The 22,816-nt window shown below is 37.6% G+C and overlaps 1 protein-coding gene across 5 annotated transcripts in view; it reads right to left on the bottom strand.

The window, feature by feature from the left end:
* Window positions 1-2,272: 2,272 nt before the first annotated feature.
* Window positions 2,273-22,816, bottom strand: part of LOC127876281 (T-complex protein 11-like protein 1) — a 44,857-nt gene continuing 24,313 nt past the window's right edge. For all 5 annotated transcript variants that reach the window (XM_052421397.1, XM_052421398.1, XM_052421399.1 and 2 more), the window contains exons 5-10: window positions 13,260-13,480; window positions 12,268-12,404; window positions 10,129-10,313; window positions 8,977-9,158; window positions 3,479-3,645; window positions 2,273-2,581 (exon numbers count right to left, since the gene is read on the bottom strand). In XM_052421397.1, coding sequence (XP_052277357.1) covers window positions 2,355-2,581; window positions 3,479-3,645; window positions 8,977-9,158; window positions 10,129-10,313; window positions 12,268-12,404; window positions 13,260-13,480 — 1,119 coding nt within the window. In that variant the 3' untranslated portion in view covers window positions 2,273-2,354. The remainder of the gene's footprint in view (window positions 2,582-3,478; window positions 3,646-8,976; window positions 9,159-10,128; window positions 10,314-12,267; window positions 12,405-13,259; window positions 13,481-22,816) is intronic.

Below are 22,816 nucleotides of genomic sequence, written 5' to 3'. Positions count from 1 at the left end.
TACCCAAAATTTTCATTGAGCCAACAAGTTTTCATTTATCGGCGCAAAAAAAATGGTTATCGAATAATAATATATAATATCGATTTGTGTTATTTATTTTATTGACAACAATCACATATCATAATATAGCATTCAGTTTTCAATATAATACATAATGATTATGGAACTGGCTGATTATGGAACCATCACTGTTCTCTGAAAACCTGCTATTGAGAGTTGTGACCAAATTATTAAGGAACTGTGTGCACACAGACTCAGCTTCAGTTCTTTGTTTGATACTGTCTGTGATAGTAGTGGCTGTCAAAAGGGGGATAACCTAAAAACAGCAATATAAAGAAGTGAAACTCCAGCTGCTGGAGCAGTATTGAATTTTCATTAAAAACAATTAGTTGGTCCTTTATTTAAGGCAAGTGACCGATTGCCCAAACAGTACAAAACAGCACAATACAGCACAATACAAACCAACATAAACACAAAATATGAATAAAGCTGGGGTCACCGCCTTGGAACGGTCAATGCAAAGCATTGGGGGTTTAAACCTGGTTATAGAGCGCTCAACCTCACACTTGGCCCAGCAATATTCATAATACATTTAAGTGTAAATAAAATTTAACGTCATAGCATTGTAACTCAAATTAAACAATAATAAAAGGGAATTAAAACGCATTCAATTTAATTACTATTTAATTACTCAATTGCATTGAAGATACAAGAGTAACAGAATTACAACTTTTTGACGCACGATCAAATAAAACTATTAACAATTGTCAACTACATTCTTTCTTTATAGAAAAGATTTGAGAATGTAGAATCATAGAGTTAATATCTCAGATAATCATCGCGCAAATACAGGAAGAAGCAGCAATAATGGGTGTAAAAATTCCATATTACATAGCTTGGTTGTTTATGTGACTGCTAAACAAATTAAAAATAATTAAATCAAACAAGAAACGCCTATCAGAGAGAAAATATAAATAAAATGGAACGTTATAAACCCAGCAAGTCTTTTTTCTGGTATTTTTATTTTACAATGGTCATTGGTTTGAGCACATCACACAGGCAGTTAGCAGTGTACAGAAATTTGAATTGTTGCTATTTTTATGTACAGGTTCGAGGCTTTACCAGATTTTTCTTCTAGCAACAGAGTTACTAGGCTTGTGTAGTTTGTAACCAAGGCATCGCGCGCGTGTTGTTAACGTAGTCCTTTGATTACAATACGCCGCTTTCAGTGAGCATAGTTTGTGAGTAAAAAACAAATTAATTTATTATTATCTTTTAATTTAAATTGATAATCGGCAGAAAGGTGTAACATGATGTTACATCACCGACATATAATTGATTATATAATTATCACTCTTTAATTCAGAGCGATCGTCCGAAGAAAGGTGTACAGTGATCAGCTTATAAATAATTTATTTATTTTCACGCTTCTTTTCACTTGTTTATCTTTTAATACGACTTTTGAGACCGGCCGCTAATTTGTATGCAGCGAATTAACTGTGTATTCAAAGTATTCAGCGTCTGTGCATAAATGACGCAATATCACCCGATAGCTCCACCCATTCTTACATTTCATTCAACAACGTCATCTCATGTGTATATATACAACTTCTACAAACATGCAATTAGATAGTCAAATTGAGTGGTCAAGCTAACACAACGATACCGTAAAGAACGTAGCCTGATATTTCTGTTTACACTTTATTTCGTGTCTTACATCGTGTATATTGATTGCAGCCGACGTAACCATATGGTTCATAACACCGAGCGAGAAACGGCAAAACAGCTGTTTATCGAAACATAAAAAATGTGTAGAATCATGCATTCATTAATTGCTTTTTACCATCATATCAAATGTAAATAGTTCACAAACGATACGAACGCTATATATATATATATATATATATATATACACAACAAACAACACGTTTTGTGGCTTTAGATGACAATTTGTGATACTCGTCCTCTTCGTAAAGCACAGACGGCGTGGGTCAAGAATGGTGTGAAAATGGATTTTAGACGCTGTATTTGAGTGCCTTAATTCGCCAGATCTCGAGTAAGATCAGATGCATAAGAAACAGTTTCTGGTACAACCTATATATAATGAGTGGCCTAAGATTGGTCATTTGGACTATTACTGCTCGAAAACATTATGGTCACCTATTCTTTATATCTCTGCGATTTCCTTATCGAATACATCTCCATTACTTAATTTACTTCACACACAAAATCTCCATAATACACGGCCCCAAACATTTCACTTCGCATACACTTGTATTGGTTTCATTTATTGATTCACTGACATTTTAAAACAAATCAAGCATTAATTTCTAAAGAATATAATAACGAGACTTTCATTCATTACTACTTGAATTAAGGTCTTTGTTTCGCGCAGTAAGCTCGTCGATAATGTCCGAATAATATTGTCCGAAAACTGCTCTATTGTGCGAGATGAGCCGAAGAAATTGGCCACACAATTGGGACAGTTCTTTTTCCATCACTGACATTCCCACGGGCAGTTTCAATGGCTCTGTGTGCTTGGAGAATAACGCTGTTTGAATAAAGCTGATAACTCGTTTAGCTGGAAATATAAAACATATACAAATACAGAATCATGAAAGTAAACTAAATACAATAAACTATTCTCAAACTCAATGTTGGTACGAAGGGATTAGCCAGACTTCAAAAAATGCCAGTACCCTGAAAAGGACATAGGCCTGAAATTTGGCTTGGGTAACCTGTTTTGTGAACAATTCGTCGTAATAGTAAACATTGTACATTGTTAGAAACTTTAAGAGTTGTTTCCCCTCGCGTACTTACATTCAGCATAATTATAATATATAACATTTAGCTATGTTTTTTCACAATGATTTTACGTTAATAACAAGTTATACTGCATGTTAATCTATTAAATCTAAAATTGACAAATGAAAACGGGGCTAAAAAGAAAGAGACATACAAATGGAAGGAAGGGGAGCCGCTTAATTCCTTGCACTAGTACGGACATTAATTTTGATGCTCCTGGCAAACGTTCTGAGCACAGCGGACAGAAATACCATTACCATTTAGGTGAAGTTATAATGCAAATGATACAACCAATGTCGAATACTGAAAAACATAAAGCGACCTTTAAAGGACTCAATATTTTAAGGGGAGAATGAGTTAATGATCCCAAATTCTAGAGCTTTATGATCTCGAAATCTAGATCTAGATCTATTGACATTGTTGAAAAGTATTGTACATAATTGTGCAGAAAACTTCGAATAGATTTGTGCCCATTAGGCTTATATTTTGGTTATTTTAATTATCCGCCCTAAGATTACATGAAGCCAAACAATAATGCAACTGATAATATGTAAAATCATATTTTACAAATTTAAATAAATTTGTTTTACAAAAAGAGAACCAATGTTCTTTAACTTCACATGTTCTTCGACCTAAATATTCATGCAATACAACTGAAAACTTAGTTACTTACACATTAGTGTAATGACTGGACTTTCCTTGTTGGCCAGACTCCTGATCTGCCCCTTTAAGGTCCTCTGATGGGATTCCTCCAGGGGTTTGAAGCCATGCTCCTCCAGGAACACTGTCACGTTCTTGTTCACCTGTTCTGCAATGCCTTCGAGGCGTGATGTGAGCTCCCTGCAATAAACCAGAAATACTACTAGAAAATCATATACAAAATAAAGGCATATACCAAGCACAAATGGGACAAGTGGTATCAAATATCATGAGCAAAATTTAAATGATGATAGAATTTGAGCAAGAGCGCAACAGCAACAATTATAATTAGTTTATTTAAGTTTCTCTGTACGTTTCCATGGGATCTGAAAGTTCTTTACTTTAGGAACATACATGTCATTTATGTCCAATTTAGTTGCAACCTACATTTGTTGTACAACCTTTAACCCATTTATGCCTAGCGTCTAGAAAAAAGGCCGTGGCAAACAGCGCAGACCCAGATGAGACGCCGCATGTTTGCTTAAAGGAATTTCTGTAAGAAATATTCTAAATATAGAAATAAATATAACTTTGGAAATAAATTGATCCAATTTAGAAGGATGGGAGAGTCCACTAGGCATAAATGGGTTAATAAGAATAGGCCAAGGTTTAGATATACATGTATGTCCTAGGATCACAAAACGTACATTGTGCAGCTGAAGAAGAGACTCATGAAAAGCTGGACCAGTCTGGTAGCATTTTCTTATAAATTGCCAAATCTAATAGGGGTATTCCACTACGACCCGATTCCCCACGATTTGTCCCGATTTCCAATATTTTGAGGTCGGGGACATTCGTAGCTTAATCGGCGAAGGTCCTAACTCATTCGTTGCTAGTCGTGGGCCGGTCGTGAGCTCCCGAAAAATCGTGCCCAGATTTTAAACGTGTTTAAAATTTAGCCAGGACCTCCAAGACTGAATTTAATCGCAGTTGACTTGTAACAGCGTCGTAGTGCGTTCTTGGGCGTCGTAATGGAATCGTAGGTAATTCGTGACTCAATCGGGAAATCGGTGATCACGTGATCTGTCTACGAATCAGCTACGACTTTGTCAAGACTCTCACGAGTTCACCCCGAGTCAGTTGCGAGCCGCTAAGATTCTCGCGATTTAGTTACGAAACAGTTACGATTTTCGGAGGATGGGTGTAGTATAAAAACAGAACTTCCCGGTTTGTTCGGTCATTCAGTTGTTAGGGCTTTGTATGAATAACCAACTAGGTGCCGCTCGCCTTCTCCTCCTTTTTAGGGTTTCTCGTGCCATCAACACTTGGTTGATGTTCAAGCTCTAGTGGAAATATTACGGCTGCTCTTCGTCGATCTTCGATTTTTGATTTGGCGCCAAAAAAAGGAACGGAGGCCTTCTTACACATGTACATGTACACAGAAGAATGAAGGTCACATTGTAAAGAATGATCAATACCAATATATATTGGCGCCTAATTCATGGGTGCGTTCGGTGATGTCCTATCTTAGTCGTGACCGATCTGCATCGTTCGTAGTACAGTCGCAGTAGCACGCCGGGTATGCGAATACTTCGTTTACGGATGGCACTTCACTTACAGAGAACAACAAACGCCACGCGCGAGAGGTGAGTTCTTCAGTTTTTTTGTATTTATGTTCTGTTTATTTGGTTTTTAGACACAGAACATTGTTTGGGTGATTAATGGTATAGCACTTCGTATTGCGAAGAAAGAATTTCGCGGAAAAACGGTGAATTATTAAAAAAAAACGATAAAAGTCCATCGATAATCAGCATGAATTGAATGATCAGTACATATTTAAACAAAATAAACATACTTGGAAATAAATCAATAACGTGCTTACTATTCGAAATAAAAGATCAATATATCCAGTAATGTTACAACACGTTACATTTTAGTTTACTAATGTATTTGAGAAAATTCAAATGTTTTAAGAGTCGCATGCACATTTTTCATCTGCACTTCGTTTACCGATCATCTAAAAAACAATGGCACTTCGTTTCCGGACATCTAGACACTTTTTTTCAGATATAACACACTCGTTTTTTGTGAATCAAAAATGCAGAATTCGCTGTGGAATACTGTTAAAGTAAGCAGGCAATAAATAAAAATGTATGTACTTAGTACGCAAATAAAAAACGAATAACCGAAGCATGTTCTTATCCCTTTGAAATATGATTATGATTTGGTATAAATGTGAAAGATAAACAAATTGGATATGTCTAATGAGTAAAATCTATATGACCATATATTTTAAATTACGTTCTAAGCGGTTGATCTTAAGCATTTATCTTTATGTCCAAATGAAGGTACTAAGGCTATTTACTTTTATATTAGATAGCATGTCATGAATAATCACTCTGCTTAAACTGCCTCTCAGAGATTAATATCAGCAGCGATGCAGGTTCGAAATTCTATTGGAACTTTTTGGCTCAATGCCAATAAACGAAAATAGCAATAAAAGAACGGGCGGGGTTGATTTAATCACACGATAGTGGTGTAAAAATTATGCATATCCGTCTTTGTTTTAATATAAACACAACACATGCTGCATATGAAGTTCTATCCAATATAGCACCCTAAACTTCGTTTGTGTGGGTATACTAAGTACTGACTCCATAATATGACATTTAAACATTTTATGTACGCATTCCTTTTTTTCCAGAATCAGTTTTTACGATTTAATTTTAACCGTGATTCTTAAAACTCAACCAATACAGTGATTTAGGGTCAGGTGAATCGCACTTCGAGCAAACGTTAGCGTTGCGTAAAGGGAAGTGCTCCCTATAAGCAGGGCTCAAAATACAGGGAGTTTTACCATTCTCTTTTTAATTTTGTTGCTACGCATAAGTATCGTCTTGATGATGCGATTCAAATAAGCACAACCGACATAGGATTTTATGAAGAACAAATGTGTATTTGCGTCATAAAGACCCCTTCACTACCGTTACCTAGAGCCCTGCTATAAGTAAAATTAAACACGATTGTGTTGATCCGCATTATCCGTACACATTTATTTAATAATAAATATTATCTTATTTGAAAATTGCAATTATAATAAACATAGTATAAATTAATAGTGATGTGATTTTTGAAAAATATATTTTAAAAATGTTTCGTATGAATAGCCATAATATAAATAAATGCATTTGAGGTAGAAGATAAAACTCAGTTATTAGAGTGCCCGCTTTGTTGAAAGTCTCCGTAATCTGAAGTGCCCTTTATCGGTAAACAAAGTGGCTGCAACTTTATGTATGCCACCTATTACAAAATGCACTATCTTTGTTTATATTTCATTGAATGCTATCAAAATTTCAGTATTTTAAGCACAGTGATTACTCTACATGCTGGAATAGCAAACAATTTCTTGCAATAATTCTAAGTAGTTTTATTTTGTTAAAATGTTTACTGTTCATCCAGTTTATGCTGTTTTCAGATCGAATTTCTTTTTTTTGGGCAAAACTGTACCATTCTTCCGTGAAATTGTGTATTCCCAATACAAAAGGATACACCATTTATCAACTCGACCATGTGTCTTGTCTTAAAAACTAATCTTTAGGATATAACTTGAAATAAAACAGAGGAACTTACCTCTAGCGCGTGGCGTTTGTTGTTCTCTGTTAGTGAAGTGCCATCCGTAAACGAAGTATTCGCATACCCGGCGTGAGTAGATTCTTACACATCGTAGTGAAGTCGCGACCCTATTCGCAAGACTTCAACCGAACCCCACGATGATTTGTCGTAACTCAATCCTACCAGTGTCGTAACTGAATCATAGACTGTCACGAGTCTTCCCGATTCAATAAATGTGATAAATCGTAGCAAATCGTGGGCTTGTTTTCGTAGTGGAATAGGGCCATAAGGCAAAATCAGACGTTTGTATTGATCATTCAAGAAGGGCAGTAGAGGGGAAGCAAAAAGGAGCTGGGCGCGGTACCCAGCTATAAAATCCTTTGCTATTTTAAATAAAGGCATAATCATATGCATCTCCCAGCTAAAATAAAGAGTGTGTATAAGACCTTACAACATATATATCAATATAAGTATGATTTAATGAGTGAAAAACTTTTGCCCTTTATATTTGTGATTAAAAATAGGTGAAAAGATACACATAAGCATAATTTGTGTTGAATCTTTCTAGAAATAATGCGTTTGATAAAACTTAAGTCTGTTCAGTCATGTCATTCAATATGAAATGACAACTCTTGTCAGATCCTTTAGACATATAAACAGGATCTGACAGGTTACAAAGCAGACAGCTTAATTCAGCATCTTGCCATGGTTCTTTGTTACATCTTTTTTCATACATTTTATTTCACCTTAATCATTTTTCCTATTAACTTAACATAACACTCAGTCCTTTGGACCAAATAATTGTTGCGTCCCAAAGACATTTGGTTGAGTCCCAATATTTGGATCAAATTATATTTCTGTGTTTCAGTAAGTTAAACAACTCAATACGCAATTTACATTCTTCACATCATAAAATAAATGCCAATTATCACTGAAATAAGAAAGTACTATAATTTGTCATGTGTCTTTTTTTCTGTTTTTTTAAGACAAGAAGGCTTGTTACTTGAACCAAAGTCAAAAAGCTATTAAAATTTTTGTTTGGTCACAAGGACGCGACAAGCAATAAATTCTTACATCCCTAGCAAAATCCTTGCATTATAAGATACATACAAGGTGTAAGCTGGAATATTTTACTACTTATAATATCACAATCTAAGCATATGAAAACAAGGGCTTTGTAAAACATGCATGGCCCACATATGGGCTGTCAGTTGAAGTGGAAGCCACTGTGTGAATAAGTTTTTTGTCACTGTGACCTTTACCTTTGACCTAGTGACCTGAAAATCAATAGGGGTCATCTGCCAGTCATTATCAATGTACCTATGAAGTTTCATGATCCTAGGCGTAAGCATTCTTGAGTTATCATCCGGAAACCATTTTACTATTTCGAGTCACTGTGACCTTGACCTTTGGCCTAGTGACCTGAAAATCAATAGGAGTCATCTGCCAGTCATGATCAATGTACCTATGAAGTTTCATGATCCTAGGCGTAAGCATTCTTGGGTTATCATCCGGAAACCATTTTACTATTTCGAGTCACTGTGACCTTGACCTTTGACCTAGTGACCTGGAAATTAATAGGGGTCATCTGCCAGTCATGATCAATGTACCTATGAAGTTTCATGATCCTAGGCCTAAGCATTCTTGAGTTATCATCCGGAAACCATTTTACTATTTCGAGTCACTGTGACCTTGACCTTTGACCAAGTGACCTGAAAATCAATAGGGGTCATCTGCCAGTCATGATCAATGTACCTATGAAGTTTCATGATCCTAGGCCTAAGGGTTCTTGAGTTATCATCCGGAAACCATCTGATGGACAGACCGACGGACCGACCAACGGACAGACCGACCGACATGTGCAAAACAATATACCCCCTCTTCTTCGAAGGGGGGCATAATAATCAAGTTTGTTCTAACTTTTCGTAATCACCCTCCAAAATGGCACATATCTCGTCCTTGAGTTTGACTTTTAGTTGTTGGACACCTTGAATGGTCTCGCCTACAGTGTTGTATGTAACCAGCATCACTGAGGTCACCATGGTGATACGCTGGGTTTGATCCCTCAACACAAGGAGGCGACTTTGGTCTAAAACGAGGGTCTGAAATAAAGGAATTTTGCTCTTTCATCTGGATTATGAAAAATTAATCCAACAACATCTAGAACGATACTCAACACATTTGAAAATGGAATGTCTTATAGAAAATAGAGCTTCAACTACCAGAATAGTTCCAAACTTCCTGTTTTAGTTTTAATAACTATATCACATGTACATTTAAGAACACATTGTTTTGCACATTAATGAACTACAGTAAGTTTCTTAGTTTACACGGTCTTTTTGTGCCTGAGGGTAAATTATATGTGGAGTTTGTCCCAGCACTAGCCAAGCTTTTAAATTATGCATAGATATTTGATTTTTACTGAAAGATAATAAATGTTGACATGGTCTTGAGCTACTGGTGAAGTCCAGAGTGCCCAGAGTAAACCACGTCTGTCCGGTATGGTGACCAACCATACGCAAGGAGTTGAAACTATATCAAGATCACTTAAGTGCATATATAAACCACTATGATATCCTTAAGTATACTACAGTTAGTGTTTTGGCCTTATTATAACAGCATAAGATGTACATGTTTAACATTACATATTACATGTGAAACATTATTTTAGGTAACTCAAATGGCAGGCAAATAAAAAAGTAATTCCAACAAGAGATGTGTTTGTCAGAAACACAATGCCCCCTATTGCGCCGCTTTGAAATAAAATTTCAATATATCATTAGGCAGGTTTAGAAATTATCTCCCTTTTGAAGCTTATTACTTCCCTTGGATTGTATTTTTTACTTTTGACCTTGAAGGATGACCTTGACATTGACCTTTCACCATTCAAAATGTGCAGCTCTATGAGATACACATGCATGCCAAATATCAAGTTGCTATCTTCAATATTGCAAAAGTTATCGCCAATGTTAAAGTTTTCCGACGGACTGATGGACAGACAGACAGTTCGAATGCTATATGCCACCCTACCTGGGGCATACAAATTATGCAATCAAGTTTACACATTAATACCTCTGGAAATAATCTACTCAAATCCCACTCCAGGAGTTCCATATATGCACCATTCAAAATGACTGCCGGTGTTGGCATGGCGACGACACTTGCACCTCCTGCTAGCACATCTTCCTGAGTGCTCAATCTCTCCAAGCTTCTGTCTATCCACTGACGAGTCAGCTCAAGGCTATCAATTCCTGATTCTGCAAGTATTATATACTCAAAATGCTAGAACATGACTTACCCAAACTGTTCTAAATTATTTACATGTTAAAATCGCATAAAAAGATTCAAAGTAGACGGCAGCCTGTCAAGCAAATTTATTATTTGGTGGAAAGATAAAACCTTTTTTATTCACCCAATTGCCCTATATTTTAACTGCTAATTGCGCGTACATAAAAATTGGATGCTTCAGTGTTTTGCCATAAATACTGCAGTTTCCAGAGAACAATAACAATTTCACCAGTACAATTCTCCAATAAACAGAGTAGTTTCTGTAGGAGCAAATAACTTGTTTATTGAGCACTGACAACTAATTTTTCATTTTATTACAGGTTTTTATCATAGTGGAATTGGTTTAAGTAAAATGTCCAAAAAGGAGTTCTGTTCAACAGCATTCAGCTGCATCGAATTAAAATGATATGACTTATGTTTTTGATGAAAGCCAATAAGCTTCAAAAACAATAAATATGTTTGTTTAATTTGATGATGTTAACCCATATCTCTGTGTTTCTGTCTAAAAGGAAGCACACCCATACCTCCCCATTTCAGTGTGAAATGAAGCACACCCATACCTCTCTGTTTCAGTGTGAAATGAAGCACACCCATACCTCTCCATTTCAGTGTAAAATGAAGCACACCAATACCTCCCCATTTCAGTGTGAAATGAAGCACACCTATACCTCCCAATTTCAGTGTGAAATGAAGCACACCCATACCTCTCCATTTCAGTGTGAAATGAAGCAAACCCATGCCTTTGCATTTCAGTGTGAAATTAAGCACATCAATACCTCTCCATTTAAGTGTGAAATAAAGCACAACCATACCTCCCCATTTCAGTGTGAAATGAAGCACACACATACCTCTCCATTTCAGTGTGAACTAAACACACCCATACCCCTCCATTTCAGTGTGAAATAAAGCACACACATACGTCTCCATTTCAGTGTGAAATGAAGCACACCCATACCGCTCCATTTCAGTGTGAAATGAAGCACACCCATACCTCCCCATTTCAGTGTGAAATGAAGCACACACATACCTCTCTGTTTCAGTGTGAAATGAAGCACACACATACCTCTCCATTTCAGTGTGAAATGAAGCACACCCATACCTCTCCATTTCAGTGTGAAATGAAGCACACCCATACCTCTCTATTTCAGTGTGAAATGAAGCACACCCATACCTCTCCATTTCAGTCTGAAATGAAGCACACCCATACCTCCCCATTTCAGTGTGAAATGAAGCACACCCATACCTCTCTGTTTCAGTGTGAAATGAAGCACACCCATACCTCTCCATTTCAGTGTGAAATGAAGCACACCCATACCTCTCCATTTCAGTGTGAAATGAAGCACACCCATACCTCCCCATTTCAGTGTGAAATGAAGCACACCCATGCATATCCTTTTCAGTCTGAAATGAAGCACACCCATACCTCCCCGTTTCAGTGTGAACTGAAGCACACCCATACCTCCCAATTTCAGTGTTAAATGAAGCACACCCATAACTCTCCATTTCAGTGTAACACGAAGCACATCCATACCTTTCTGCTTCTGTCTGAACTCAATCACACTCATATTTTACTCTTTCTGTCTAAACTCAAGAACACACACACCGCTATCTTTCCATCTAATCACAAGAGCATTCATATCTCTATGTTATCATATGAAATCCAACCCACCATAACCTGTCTGCGTTTGACTGAACTCAAACACTTCCATGCCTCTCTGCTTCTGTCTGAACTCAAGCATACCCATACCTCTATGTTATCCTTAACTCAAACCCACCAAAACCTGTCTGCGTCTGTCTGAACTCAAACACTCCCATGCCTCTCTGCTTCTGTCTGAACTCAAACACTCCCATACCTCTCTGTTATCCTTAACTCAAGCACACCCATACCTCTCTGTTTTCATCTGAACTCAAAAACCACAATACCTCTTTGTTTCTGTCTGAACTCTTCGAATTTCTTCTTTTCATACTCCACAGACTGCTGCTGGATGTAGGGACGGATCTGCTGAATTGTGAAGTTTGCCATGTCCATCTTCATCAGGTCTAGGACTTCAAATATCTCCCTGTGGGTAAAACATGCCTATCATTTACATAAAAAACATTTTTTGCAATAAAAAATATGTCTTGTGTTACCTTCTCTTATATAAAACAAGGGACAAAATTGAACTTTGCACTCTAAGTGTGACCTTGACCTTGAAAATATCATCATAATTCTTTCGTGCGACACACCGTCTAATGATGGTGAACAAATGTGCCAAATGATTTTTAAATCTCACAATGAACGACAAAGTTATGGCCCGGACCAGCTTGTTCCGCCCGCCCGCCGACATTCGCCAATCTAATAACCATTTTTTTCCTTCGGAAAACCTGGTTAATTTCCTTCGGAAAACCTGGTTAAAAATTAAAGCATTCAAAATAATAGAATGTGAGCAAAATCTGAACTTCCATATAACAAACAAAAAGGAACTTGATGATGAAATTTACTTAATGCACATGCTCAATTTACACAAAACTGTGCGAGACACAGGACCTGCACTTTGATACTAAAAGCAAGTTTTAAAAAAAGCTTTCCTGCTGATGCCAACTGCATGAGCTGTATTTCTCCGTGCCTATGGCCAATTAACAATGGTCAATAAGTCAAGTATACTCAACTGATGCCATCACAGCTGCATTTCATGAAGACAAAAAACATTTTTAAAAAACAGCTTTAGATTTGCATCACACATAGACGGAAACTCATGAAGTTTGAAAAAAGTACTGGATTATAAATATTATTGTGAAGACTGCTGGAAGAAGTAAAAGAGATCATTTATACTTAAACATTGATCAAAGCATTAGGAATATGATCAGAGTAGAAGAGATAACTTTACAACTACACATTTTTCAGGAATGTTAAGTTGAAAAGTACCAGATCTCACTTGAAAAGTGGCACTACATCTTTCGTCTCCCTTAGCTTGGCAATTCTTTCATCTCGCGCAGGGGAACATAGTTTCGCCATGATGCCGATCACATATTCCGAGTAGTAATAAATATCAAAGGCATCATTTGCAAGCTTCTGGCGAATAAGATCTGTGTCAAGCACTTCTTCCATCTGGGACTTAATTCTAACATGCTGCGGTAACAACACTGACATCACACTCTGAAATGTATATATATATTATGTTTTTTGATAAAAATGAGCATTTGGAAATTTAAGAGCTATTTAAAGAGCAAATAGTTATTTAACGACCCATTAAAAAATGATATTTTTAATGTGAAAATCATTACAATTCTATTCTAATGTCATACAAATTGTATTTATGTATTGGAAATAAGAAGCTTTCAAACCATTACTCCTGTGGCCGTCATTGTCCCCCTTATCCAACTGTAAACACTTACAATGTAAATAGTTTTAAACTAACACCTGTTTGAGCATTTTTGTACAGCTTTCACCCATTAACAAATTTGCGCCAGCACAAAACCTGTTATTTAAAAGGAGTGCTGTATCAGAAGGAGAAAAAGAAATTAGCACTATATAATACTACTAGAATATAGTTATCTGATTAGGGGCTTCTTTCTGTAGTGTTAATGAGTAACTGACTTGTGAATAATTGTGTTCTTTGTCTATCTGAAATTCAGTGGGTATCAAATCATGATAAAATAATCAGTTGACAAGATGCGGTCCAATAAACACATCCAGAATCATGTGGCGGCTGCTAAGGAAATTTTGTCTGTATTAAATTCTGAGTTATCTCAAGTTTAATGCCAATTGGGGGTGGGTTATATATACAGCTACATAATGGTTGCACAAAACAACATGGTAAGAATTAAATATGTCATGCTTTTGTAATAAAGCCAAATGACAATAATATTGCCCATATAATAATGATGATATAATAATAACATAAATAATAAAAGAAAACTGGTATAAAGCTAACAAAATCAGTAATACAGCTTAGCTGAATTGCACTGTTAAAAATAATTTCATTACCATCATGAACCTTCCATGAAATCTAGATCAATGTCACAGTGCCATAAAGTTCTTGCACTATTAACATTACACAAATTCCCATCAGAGCAATAATGACTAGTTTTACTCTGTAAATTTATCACAATTAAACAAGAACCAATAGATAAACAAGAGATTGCCAAGCAATATGGTCCCCCTACTGGTGAAACTCCACCATTGTCAGTATTTATTTATTTATATATATATTTGTTGCCATAGCAACCAGAATTCTTGAGGTAGGAACACAATGAAATAAAGTGCATAATCTCCATATTGCCATCTATCCATGTTTTAAGTTTCATGATAAAATATGTAGAACTTTAAAAGTAATCGCAGGATCCAGAAAAGTGTGACGGACTGACAGACAGACAGACTGACAGACGGAGCGAAAACCATAAGTCCCCTCCTGTTTCAACGGAAGGGGAAAGAAATAGACGAGCTACTCCCTCTTGACATGCAAACACCTGCCTCCAATAAATGTTTTAATTGTCCTCATGGAGGACCTCACATCAGATGAGATAGAGAGGGAAACCTTGCAGTTGTGCTACATCAACAACAATCTGGAGTATTATACTGATAGAGGGAGAAACCTTGCAGTTGTGCTACATCAACAACAATCTGGAGTATTATACTGATAGATGGAGAAACCCTGCAGTTGTGCTATATCAACAAGAATCTGGAGTATTATACTGATAGATGGAGAAACCCTGCAGTTGTGCTACATCAACAAGAATCTGGGGTATTATACTGATAGAGGGAGAAACCCTGCAGTTGTGCTATATCAACAACAATCTGGGGTATTATACTGATAGAGGGAGAAACCTTGCAGTTGTGCTACATCAAAAACAAACTGGGGTATTATACTGATAGATGGAGAAACCCTGCAGTTGTGCTACATCAACAACAATCTGGGGTATTATACTGATAGAGGGAGAAACCCTGCAGTTGTGCTACATCAACAACAATCTGGAGTATCATACTGATAGATGGAGAAACCTTGCAGTTGTGCTATATCAACAACAATCTGGGGTATTATACTGAAAGATGGACAAAACCCTGCAGTTGTGCTACATCAACAACAATCTGGGGTATTATGCTGATAGATGGAGAAACCCTGCAGTTGTGCTACATCAACAACAATCTGAAGTATTATACTGATAGAGGGAGAAACCTTGCAGTTGTGCTATATCAACAACAATCTGGAGTATTATACTGATAGAGGGAGAAACCTTGCAGTTGTGCTACATCAACAACAAACTGGGGTATTATACTGATAGAGGGAGAAACCCTGCAGTTGTGCTACATCAACAACAATCTGGGGTATTATATTGATATAGGGAGAAACCCTGCAGTTGTGCTATATCAACAACAATCTGGAGTATTATACTGATAGAAGGAGAAACCCTGCAGTTGTGCTACATCAACAACAATCTGGAGTATTATACTGATAGAGGGAGAAACCCTGCAGTTGTGATATATCAACAACAATCTGGAGTATTATACTGATAGAGGGAGAAACCTTGCAGTTGTGCTACATCAACAACAAACTGGGGTATTATACTGATAGAGGGAGAAACCCTGCTGTTGTGCTACATCATTAACAATCTGGGGTATTATACTGATATAGGGAGAAACCCTGCAGTTGTGCTATATCAACAACAATCTGGAGTATTATACTGATAGAGGGAGAAACCCTGCAGTTGTGCTACATCAACAACAATCTGGAGTATTATACTGATAGAGGGAGAAACCCTGCAGTTGTGCTATATCAACAACAATCTGGAGTATTATACTGATAGAGGGAGAAACCCTGCAGTTGTGCTATATCAACAACAATCTGGAGTATTATACTGATGGAGGGAGAAACCCTGCAGTGGTGCTACATCAACAACAATCTGGGGTATTATACTGATAGAGGGAGAAACCTTGCAGTTGTACTATATCAACAACAATCTGGAGTATTATACTGATAGAGGGAGAAACCCTGCAGTTGTGCTACATCAACAACAATCTGGAGTATTATACTGATAGAGGGAGAAACCCTGCAGTTGTGCTACATCAACAACAATCTGGGGTAATATACTGATAGAGGGAGAAACCCTGCAGTTGTGCTATATCAACAACAATCTGGGGTATTATACAGATAGAGGGAGAAACCTTGCAGTTGTGCTACATCAACAACAATCTGGTGTATTATACTGATAGAGGGAGAAACCTTGCAGTTGTGCTACATCAACAACAATCTGGGGTATTATACTGATAGATGGAGAAACCCTGCAGTTGTGCTATATCAACAACAATCTGGGGTATTATACTGATAGATGGAGAAACCTTGCAGGTGTGCTATATCAACAAGAATCTGAAGTATTATTCTGATAGAGGGAGAAACCTTGCAGTTGTGCTACATCAACAAGAATCTGGTGTATTATACTAATAGAGGGAGAAACCCTGCAGTTGTGCTACATCAACAACAATCTGGGGTATTATACTGATAGAGGGAGAAACCCTGCAGTTGTGCTACATCAACAACAATCTGGAGTATTATACTGATAGAGGGAAAAACCTTGCAGTTGTGCTATATCAACAAGAATCTGGGGTATAATACTGATAGATGGAGAAACCCTGCAGTTGTGCTAAATCAACAAGAATCTGGTGTATTATACTGATAGAGGGAGAAACCCTGCAGTTGTACTACATCAACAACAATCTGGGGTATTATACTGATAGAGGGAGACACCATGCAGTTGTGCTACATCAACAAGAATCTGGAGTATTACACTGATAGAGGGAGAAACCTTGCAGTTGTGCTATATCAACAACAATCTGGAGTATTATACTGATAGAGGGAGAAACTTTGCAGTTGTGGTACATCAACAACAATCTGGAGTATTATACCGATAGATGGAGAAACCTTGCAGTTGTGCTACATCAACAACAATCTGGAGTATTATACTGATAGAGGGAGAAACCTTGCAGTTGTGCTACATCAACAACAATCTGGGGTATTATACTGATAGATGGAGAAACCTTGCAGTTGTGCTACATCAACAACAATCTGGGGTATTATACTGATAGAGGGAGAAACCTTGCAGTTGTGCTATATCAACAACAATCTGGGGTATTATACTGATAGAGGGAGAAATCCTGCAGTTGTGCTATATCAACAACAATCTGGGGTATTATACTGATAGAGGGAGAAACCTTGCAGTTGTGCTATATCAACAACAATCTGGAGTATTATACTGATAGAGGGAGAAACCCTGCAGTTTTTCTATATCAACAACAATCTGGGGTATTATACTGACAGAGGGAGAAACCCTGCAGTTGTGCTTTATCAACAAAATCTGGGGTATTATACTGATAGAGGGAGAAACCTTGCAGTTGTGCTATATCAACACCAATCTGGGGTGTTATACTGATAGATGGAGAAACCCTGCAGTTGTGCTACATCAACAACAATCTGGAGTATTATACTGATAGAGGGAAAAACCTTGCAGTTGTGCTATTTCAACAACAATCTGGAGTATTATACTGATAGAGGGAAAAACCCTACAGTTGTGCTACATCAACAATTATCTCGAGTATTATACTGATAGATGGAGAAACCCTGCAGTTGTGCTACATCAACAACAATCTGGAGTATTATACTGATAGAGGGAGAAACCCTACAGTTGTGCTTCATCAACAACAATCTGGAGTATTATACTGATAGATAGAGAAACCTTGCAGTTGTGCTATATCACAATCTGGAGTATTATACTGATAGAGGGAAAAACCCTGCAGTTGTGCTATATCAACAACAATCTGGGGTATTATACTGATAGAGGGAGAAACCTTACAGTTGTGTTACATCAACAACAATCTGGGGTATTATACTGATAGAGGGAGAAACCTTGCAGTTGTGCTTCATCTACAACAATCTGGGGGTATTATACTGATAGAAGGAGAAACCCTGCAGTTGTGCTATATCAACAACAATCTGGAGTATTATACTGATAGAGGGAGAAACCTTGCTGTTGTGCTACATCAACAACAATCTGGGGTATTATACTGATAGAGGGAGAAACCCTGCTGTTGTGCTACATCAACAACAATCTGGAGTATTTTACTGATAGAGGGAGAAAGCCTGCAGTTGTGCTACATCAACAACAATCTGGGGTATTATACTAGTAGAGGGAGAAACCTTGCAGTTATGCTACATCAACAACAATCTGGGGTATTATACTGAAAGATGGAGAAACCCTGCAGTTGTGCTACATCAACAACAATCTGGGGTATTATACTGATAGAGGGAGAAACCTTGCAGTTGTGCTACATCAACAACAATCTGGGGTATTATACCGATAGATGGAGAAACCTTGCAGTTGTGCTACATCAACAACAATCTGGAGTATTATACTGATAGAGGGAGAAACCTTGCAGTTGTGCTACATCAACAACAATCTGGGGTATTATACTGATAGATGGAGAAACCTTGCAGTTGTGCTACATCAACAACAATCTGGGGTATTATACTGGTAGAGGGAGAAACCTTGCAGTTGTGCTATATCAACAACAATCTGGGGTATTATACTGATAGAGGGAGAAATCCTGCAGTTGTGCTATATCAACAACAATCTGGGGTATTATAATGATAGAGGGAGAAACCTTGCAATTGTGCTATATCAACAACAATCTGGAGTATTATACTGATAGAGGGAGAAACCCTGCAGTTTTGATATATCAACAACAATCTGGGGTATTATACTAATAGAGGGAGAAACCCTGCAGTTGTGCTTTATCAACAAAATCTGGGGTATTATACTGATAGAGGGAGAAACCTTGCAGTTGTGCTATATCAACACCAATCTGGGGTATTATACTGATAGATGTAGAAACCCTGCAGTTGAGCTACATCAACAACAATCTGGAGTATTATACTGATAGAGGGAGAAACCTTGCAGTTGTGCTATATCAACAACAATCTGGAGTATTATACTGATAGAGGGAAAAACCCTACAGTTGTGCTACATCAACAACTATCTTGAGTATTATACTGATAGATGGAGAAACCCTGCAGTTGTGCTACATCAACAACAATCTTGAGTATTATACTGATAGAGGGAGAAACCCTACAGTTGTGCTTCATCAACAACAATCTGGAGTATTATACTGATAGATAGAGAAACCTTGCAGTTGTGCTATATCACAATCTGGAGTATTATACTGATAGAGGGAAAAACCCTGCAGTTGTGCTATATCAACAACAATCTGGGGTATTATACTGATAGAGGGAGAAACCTTGCAGTTGTGTTACATCAACAACAATCTGGGGTATTATACTGATAGAGGGATAAACCTTGCAGTTGTGCTTCATCTACAACAATCTGGGGTATTATACTGATAGAAGGAGAAACCCTGCAGTTGTGCTACATCAACAACAATCTGGGGTATTATACTGATAGAGGGAGAAACCTTGCAGTTGTGCTACATCAACAACAATCTGGGGTATTATAGTGATAGAGGGAGAAACCCTGCTGTTGTGCTATATCAACAACAATCTGGGGTATTATACTGATAGAGGGAGAAACCCTGCAGTTGTGCTACATCAACAACAATCTGGACTATTATACTGATAGAGGGAGAAACCTTGCAGTTGTGCTACATCAACAACAATCTGGGGTATTATACTGATAAATGGAGAAACCTAACAGTTGTGCTACATCAACAACAATCTGGGGTATTATACTGATAGATGGAGAAACCTTGCAGTTGTGCTACATCACAATAATCTGGAGTATTTCACTGATAGAGGGAGAAACCCTGCAGTTGTGCTACATCAACAACAATCTGGGGTATGATACTGATAGAGGAAGAAACCTTGCAGTTGTGTTACATCAACAACAATCTGGGGTATTATACTGATAGACGGAGAAACCTTGCAGTTGTGCTTCATCTACAACAATCTGAAGTATTATAATGATAGATGGAGAAACCTTGCAGTTGTGCTATATCACAATCTGGAGTATTATACTGATAGATGGAAAAACCCTGCAGTTGTGCTATATCAACAACAATCTGGGGTATTATACTGATAGAGGGAGAAACCTTGCAGTTGTGTTACATCAACAACAATCTGGGGTATTATACTGATAGAGGGAGAAACCCTGCAGTTGTGCTTCATCTACAACAATCTGGGGTATTATACTGATAGAGGGAGAAACCTTGCAGTTGTGCTAAATCAACAACAATCTGGGGTATTATACTGATAGAGGGAGAAACCCTGCAGTTGTGCTACATCAACAACAATCTGGAGTATTTCACTGATAGAGGGAGAAACCTTGCAGTTGTGCTACATCAACAACAATCTGGGGTATGATACTGATAGAGGAAGAAACCTTGCAGTTATGCTACATCAACAACAATCTGGGGTATTATACTGAAAGATGGAGAAACCCAGCAGTTGTGCTACATCAACAACAATCTGGGGTATTATACTGATAGATGAAGAAACCTTGCAGTTGTGCTACATCAACAACAATCTGGGGTAATATACTGATAGAGGGAGAAACCCTGCAGTTGTGCTACATCAACAACAAACTGGGGTATTATACTGATAGAGGGAGAAACCTTGCAGTTGTGCTACATCAACAACAATCTGGGGTATTATACTGATAGATGGAGTAACCCTGCAGTTGTGCTACATCAACAACAATCTGGAGTATTATACTGATAGAGGGAGAAACCTTGCAGTTGTGCTATATCAACAACAATCTGGAGTATTATACTGATAGAGGGAGAAACCCTACAGTTGTGCTACATCAATAACAATCTCGAGTATTATACTGATAGATGGAGAAACCCTGCAGTTGTGCTTCATCAACAATAATCTGGAGTATTTTACTGATAGATGGAGAAACCTTGCAGTTGTGTTATATCACAATCTGGAGTATTATACTGATAGATGGAAAAACCCTGCAGTTGTGCTATATCAACAACAATCTGGGGTATTATACTGATAGAGGGAGACACTTTGCAGTTGTGTTACATCAACAACAATCTGGGGTGTCATACTGAAAGATGGAGAAACCCTGCAGTTGTACTACATTAACAACAATCTGGGGTATTATACTGATAGAGGGAGAAACCTTGCAGTTGTGCTTCATCTACAACAATCTGGGGTATTATACTGATAGAGGGAGAAACCCTGCAGTTGAGCTACATCAACAACAATCTGGGGTATTATACTGATAGAGGGAGAAACCTTGCAGTTGTGATACATCAACAACAATCTGGGGTATTATACTGATAGAGGGAGAAACCCTGCAGTTGTGCTACATCAACAACAATCTGGAGTATTTTACTGATAGAGGGAGAAACCTTGCAGTTGTGCTACATCAACAACAATCTGGGGTATTATACTGATAGAGGGAGAAACCTTGCAGTTATGCTACATCAACAATAATCTGGGGTATTATACTGAAAGATGGAGAAACCCTGCAGTTGTGCTACATCAACAACAATCTGGGGTATTATACTGATAGAGGGAGAAACCTTGCAGTTGTGCTACATCAACAACAATCTGGGGTATTATACTGATAGAGGGAGAAACCCTGCAGTTGTGCTAAATCAACAACAATCTGGAGTATTATACTGATAGAGGGAGAAACCTTGCAGTTGTGCTACATCAACAGCAATCTGGGGTATTAAACTGATAGATGGAGAAACCCTGCAGTTGTGCTAAATACACAAGAATCTGGGGTATTATACTGAATAATGGAGAACCTTGCAGTTGTGCTACATCAACAACAATCTGGAGTATTATACTGATAGCTGGAGAAACCTTGCAGTTGTGCTACATCAACAACAATCTGGGGTATTATACTGATAGAGGGAGAAACCCTGCAGTTGTGCTATATCAACAAGAATATGGGGTATTATAATGATAGAAGGAGACACCTTGCAGTTGTGCTACATCAACAACAATCTGGAGTATTGTACTGATAGATGGAGAAACCTTGCAGTTGTGCTACATCAACAACAATCTGGAGTATTATACTGATAGATGGAGAAACCTTGCAGTTGTGCTACATCAATAACAATCTGGAGTATTATACTGATAGAGGGAGAAACCCTGCAGTTGTGCTATATCAACAACAATCTGGGGTTTTATACTGATAGATGGAGAAACCTTGCAATTGTGCTACATCAACAACAATCTGGGGTAATATACTGATAGAGGGAAAAACCTTGCAGTTGTGCTACATCAACAACAATCTGGGGTATTATACTGATAGAGGGAGAAACCCTGCAGTTGTGCTATATCAACAAGAATCTGGGGTATTATACTGATAGAGGGAAAAACCTTGCAGTTGTGCTACATCAACAAGAATCTGGAGTATTATACTGATAGAGGGAGAAACCCTGCAGTTGTGCTATATCAACAACAATCTGGGGTATTATACTGATAGATGGAGAAACCCTGCATTTGTGCTACATCGACAACAA

Source organism: Dreissena polymorpha, chromosome 4 (genome assembly GCF_020536995.1).
Source record: "Dreissena polymorpha isolate Duluth1 chromosome 4, UMN_Dpol_1.0, whole genome shotgun sequence".
Classification (NCBI taxonomy): domain Eukaryota; kingdom Metazoa; phylum Mollusca; class Bivalvia; order Myida; family Dreissenidae; genus Dreissena; species Dreissena polymorpha.
Note: the sequence above shows the minus strand (reverse complement) of the source record. Positions and strands in the feature narration are given on the sequence as shown.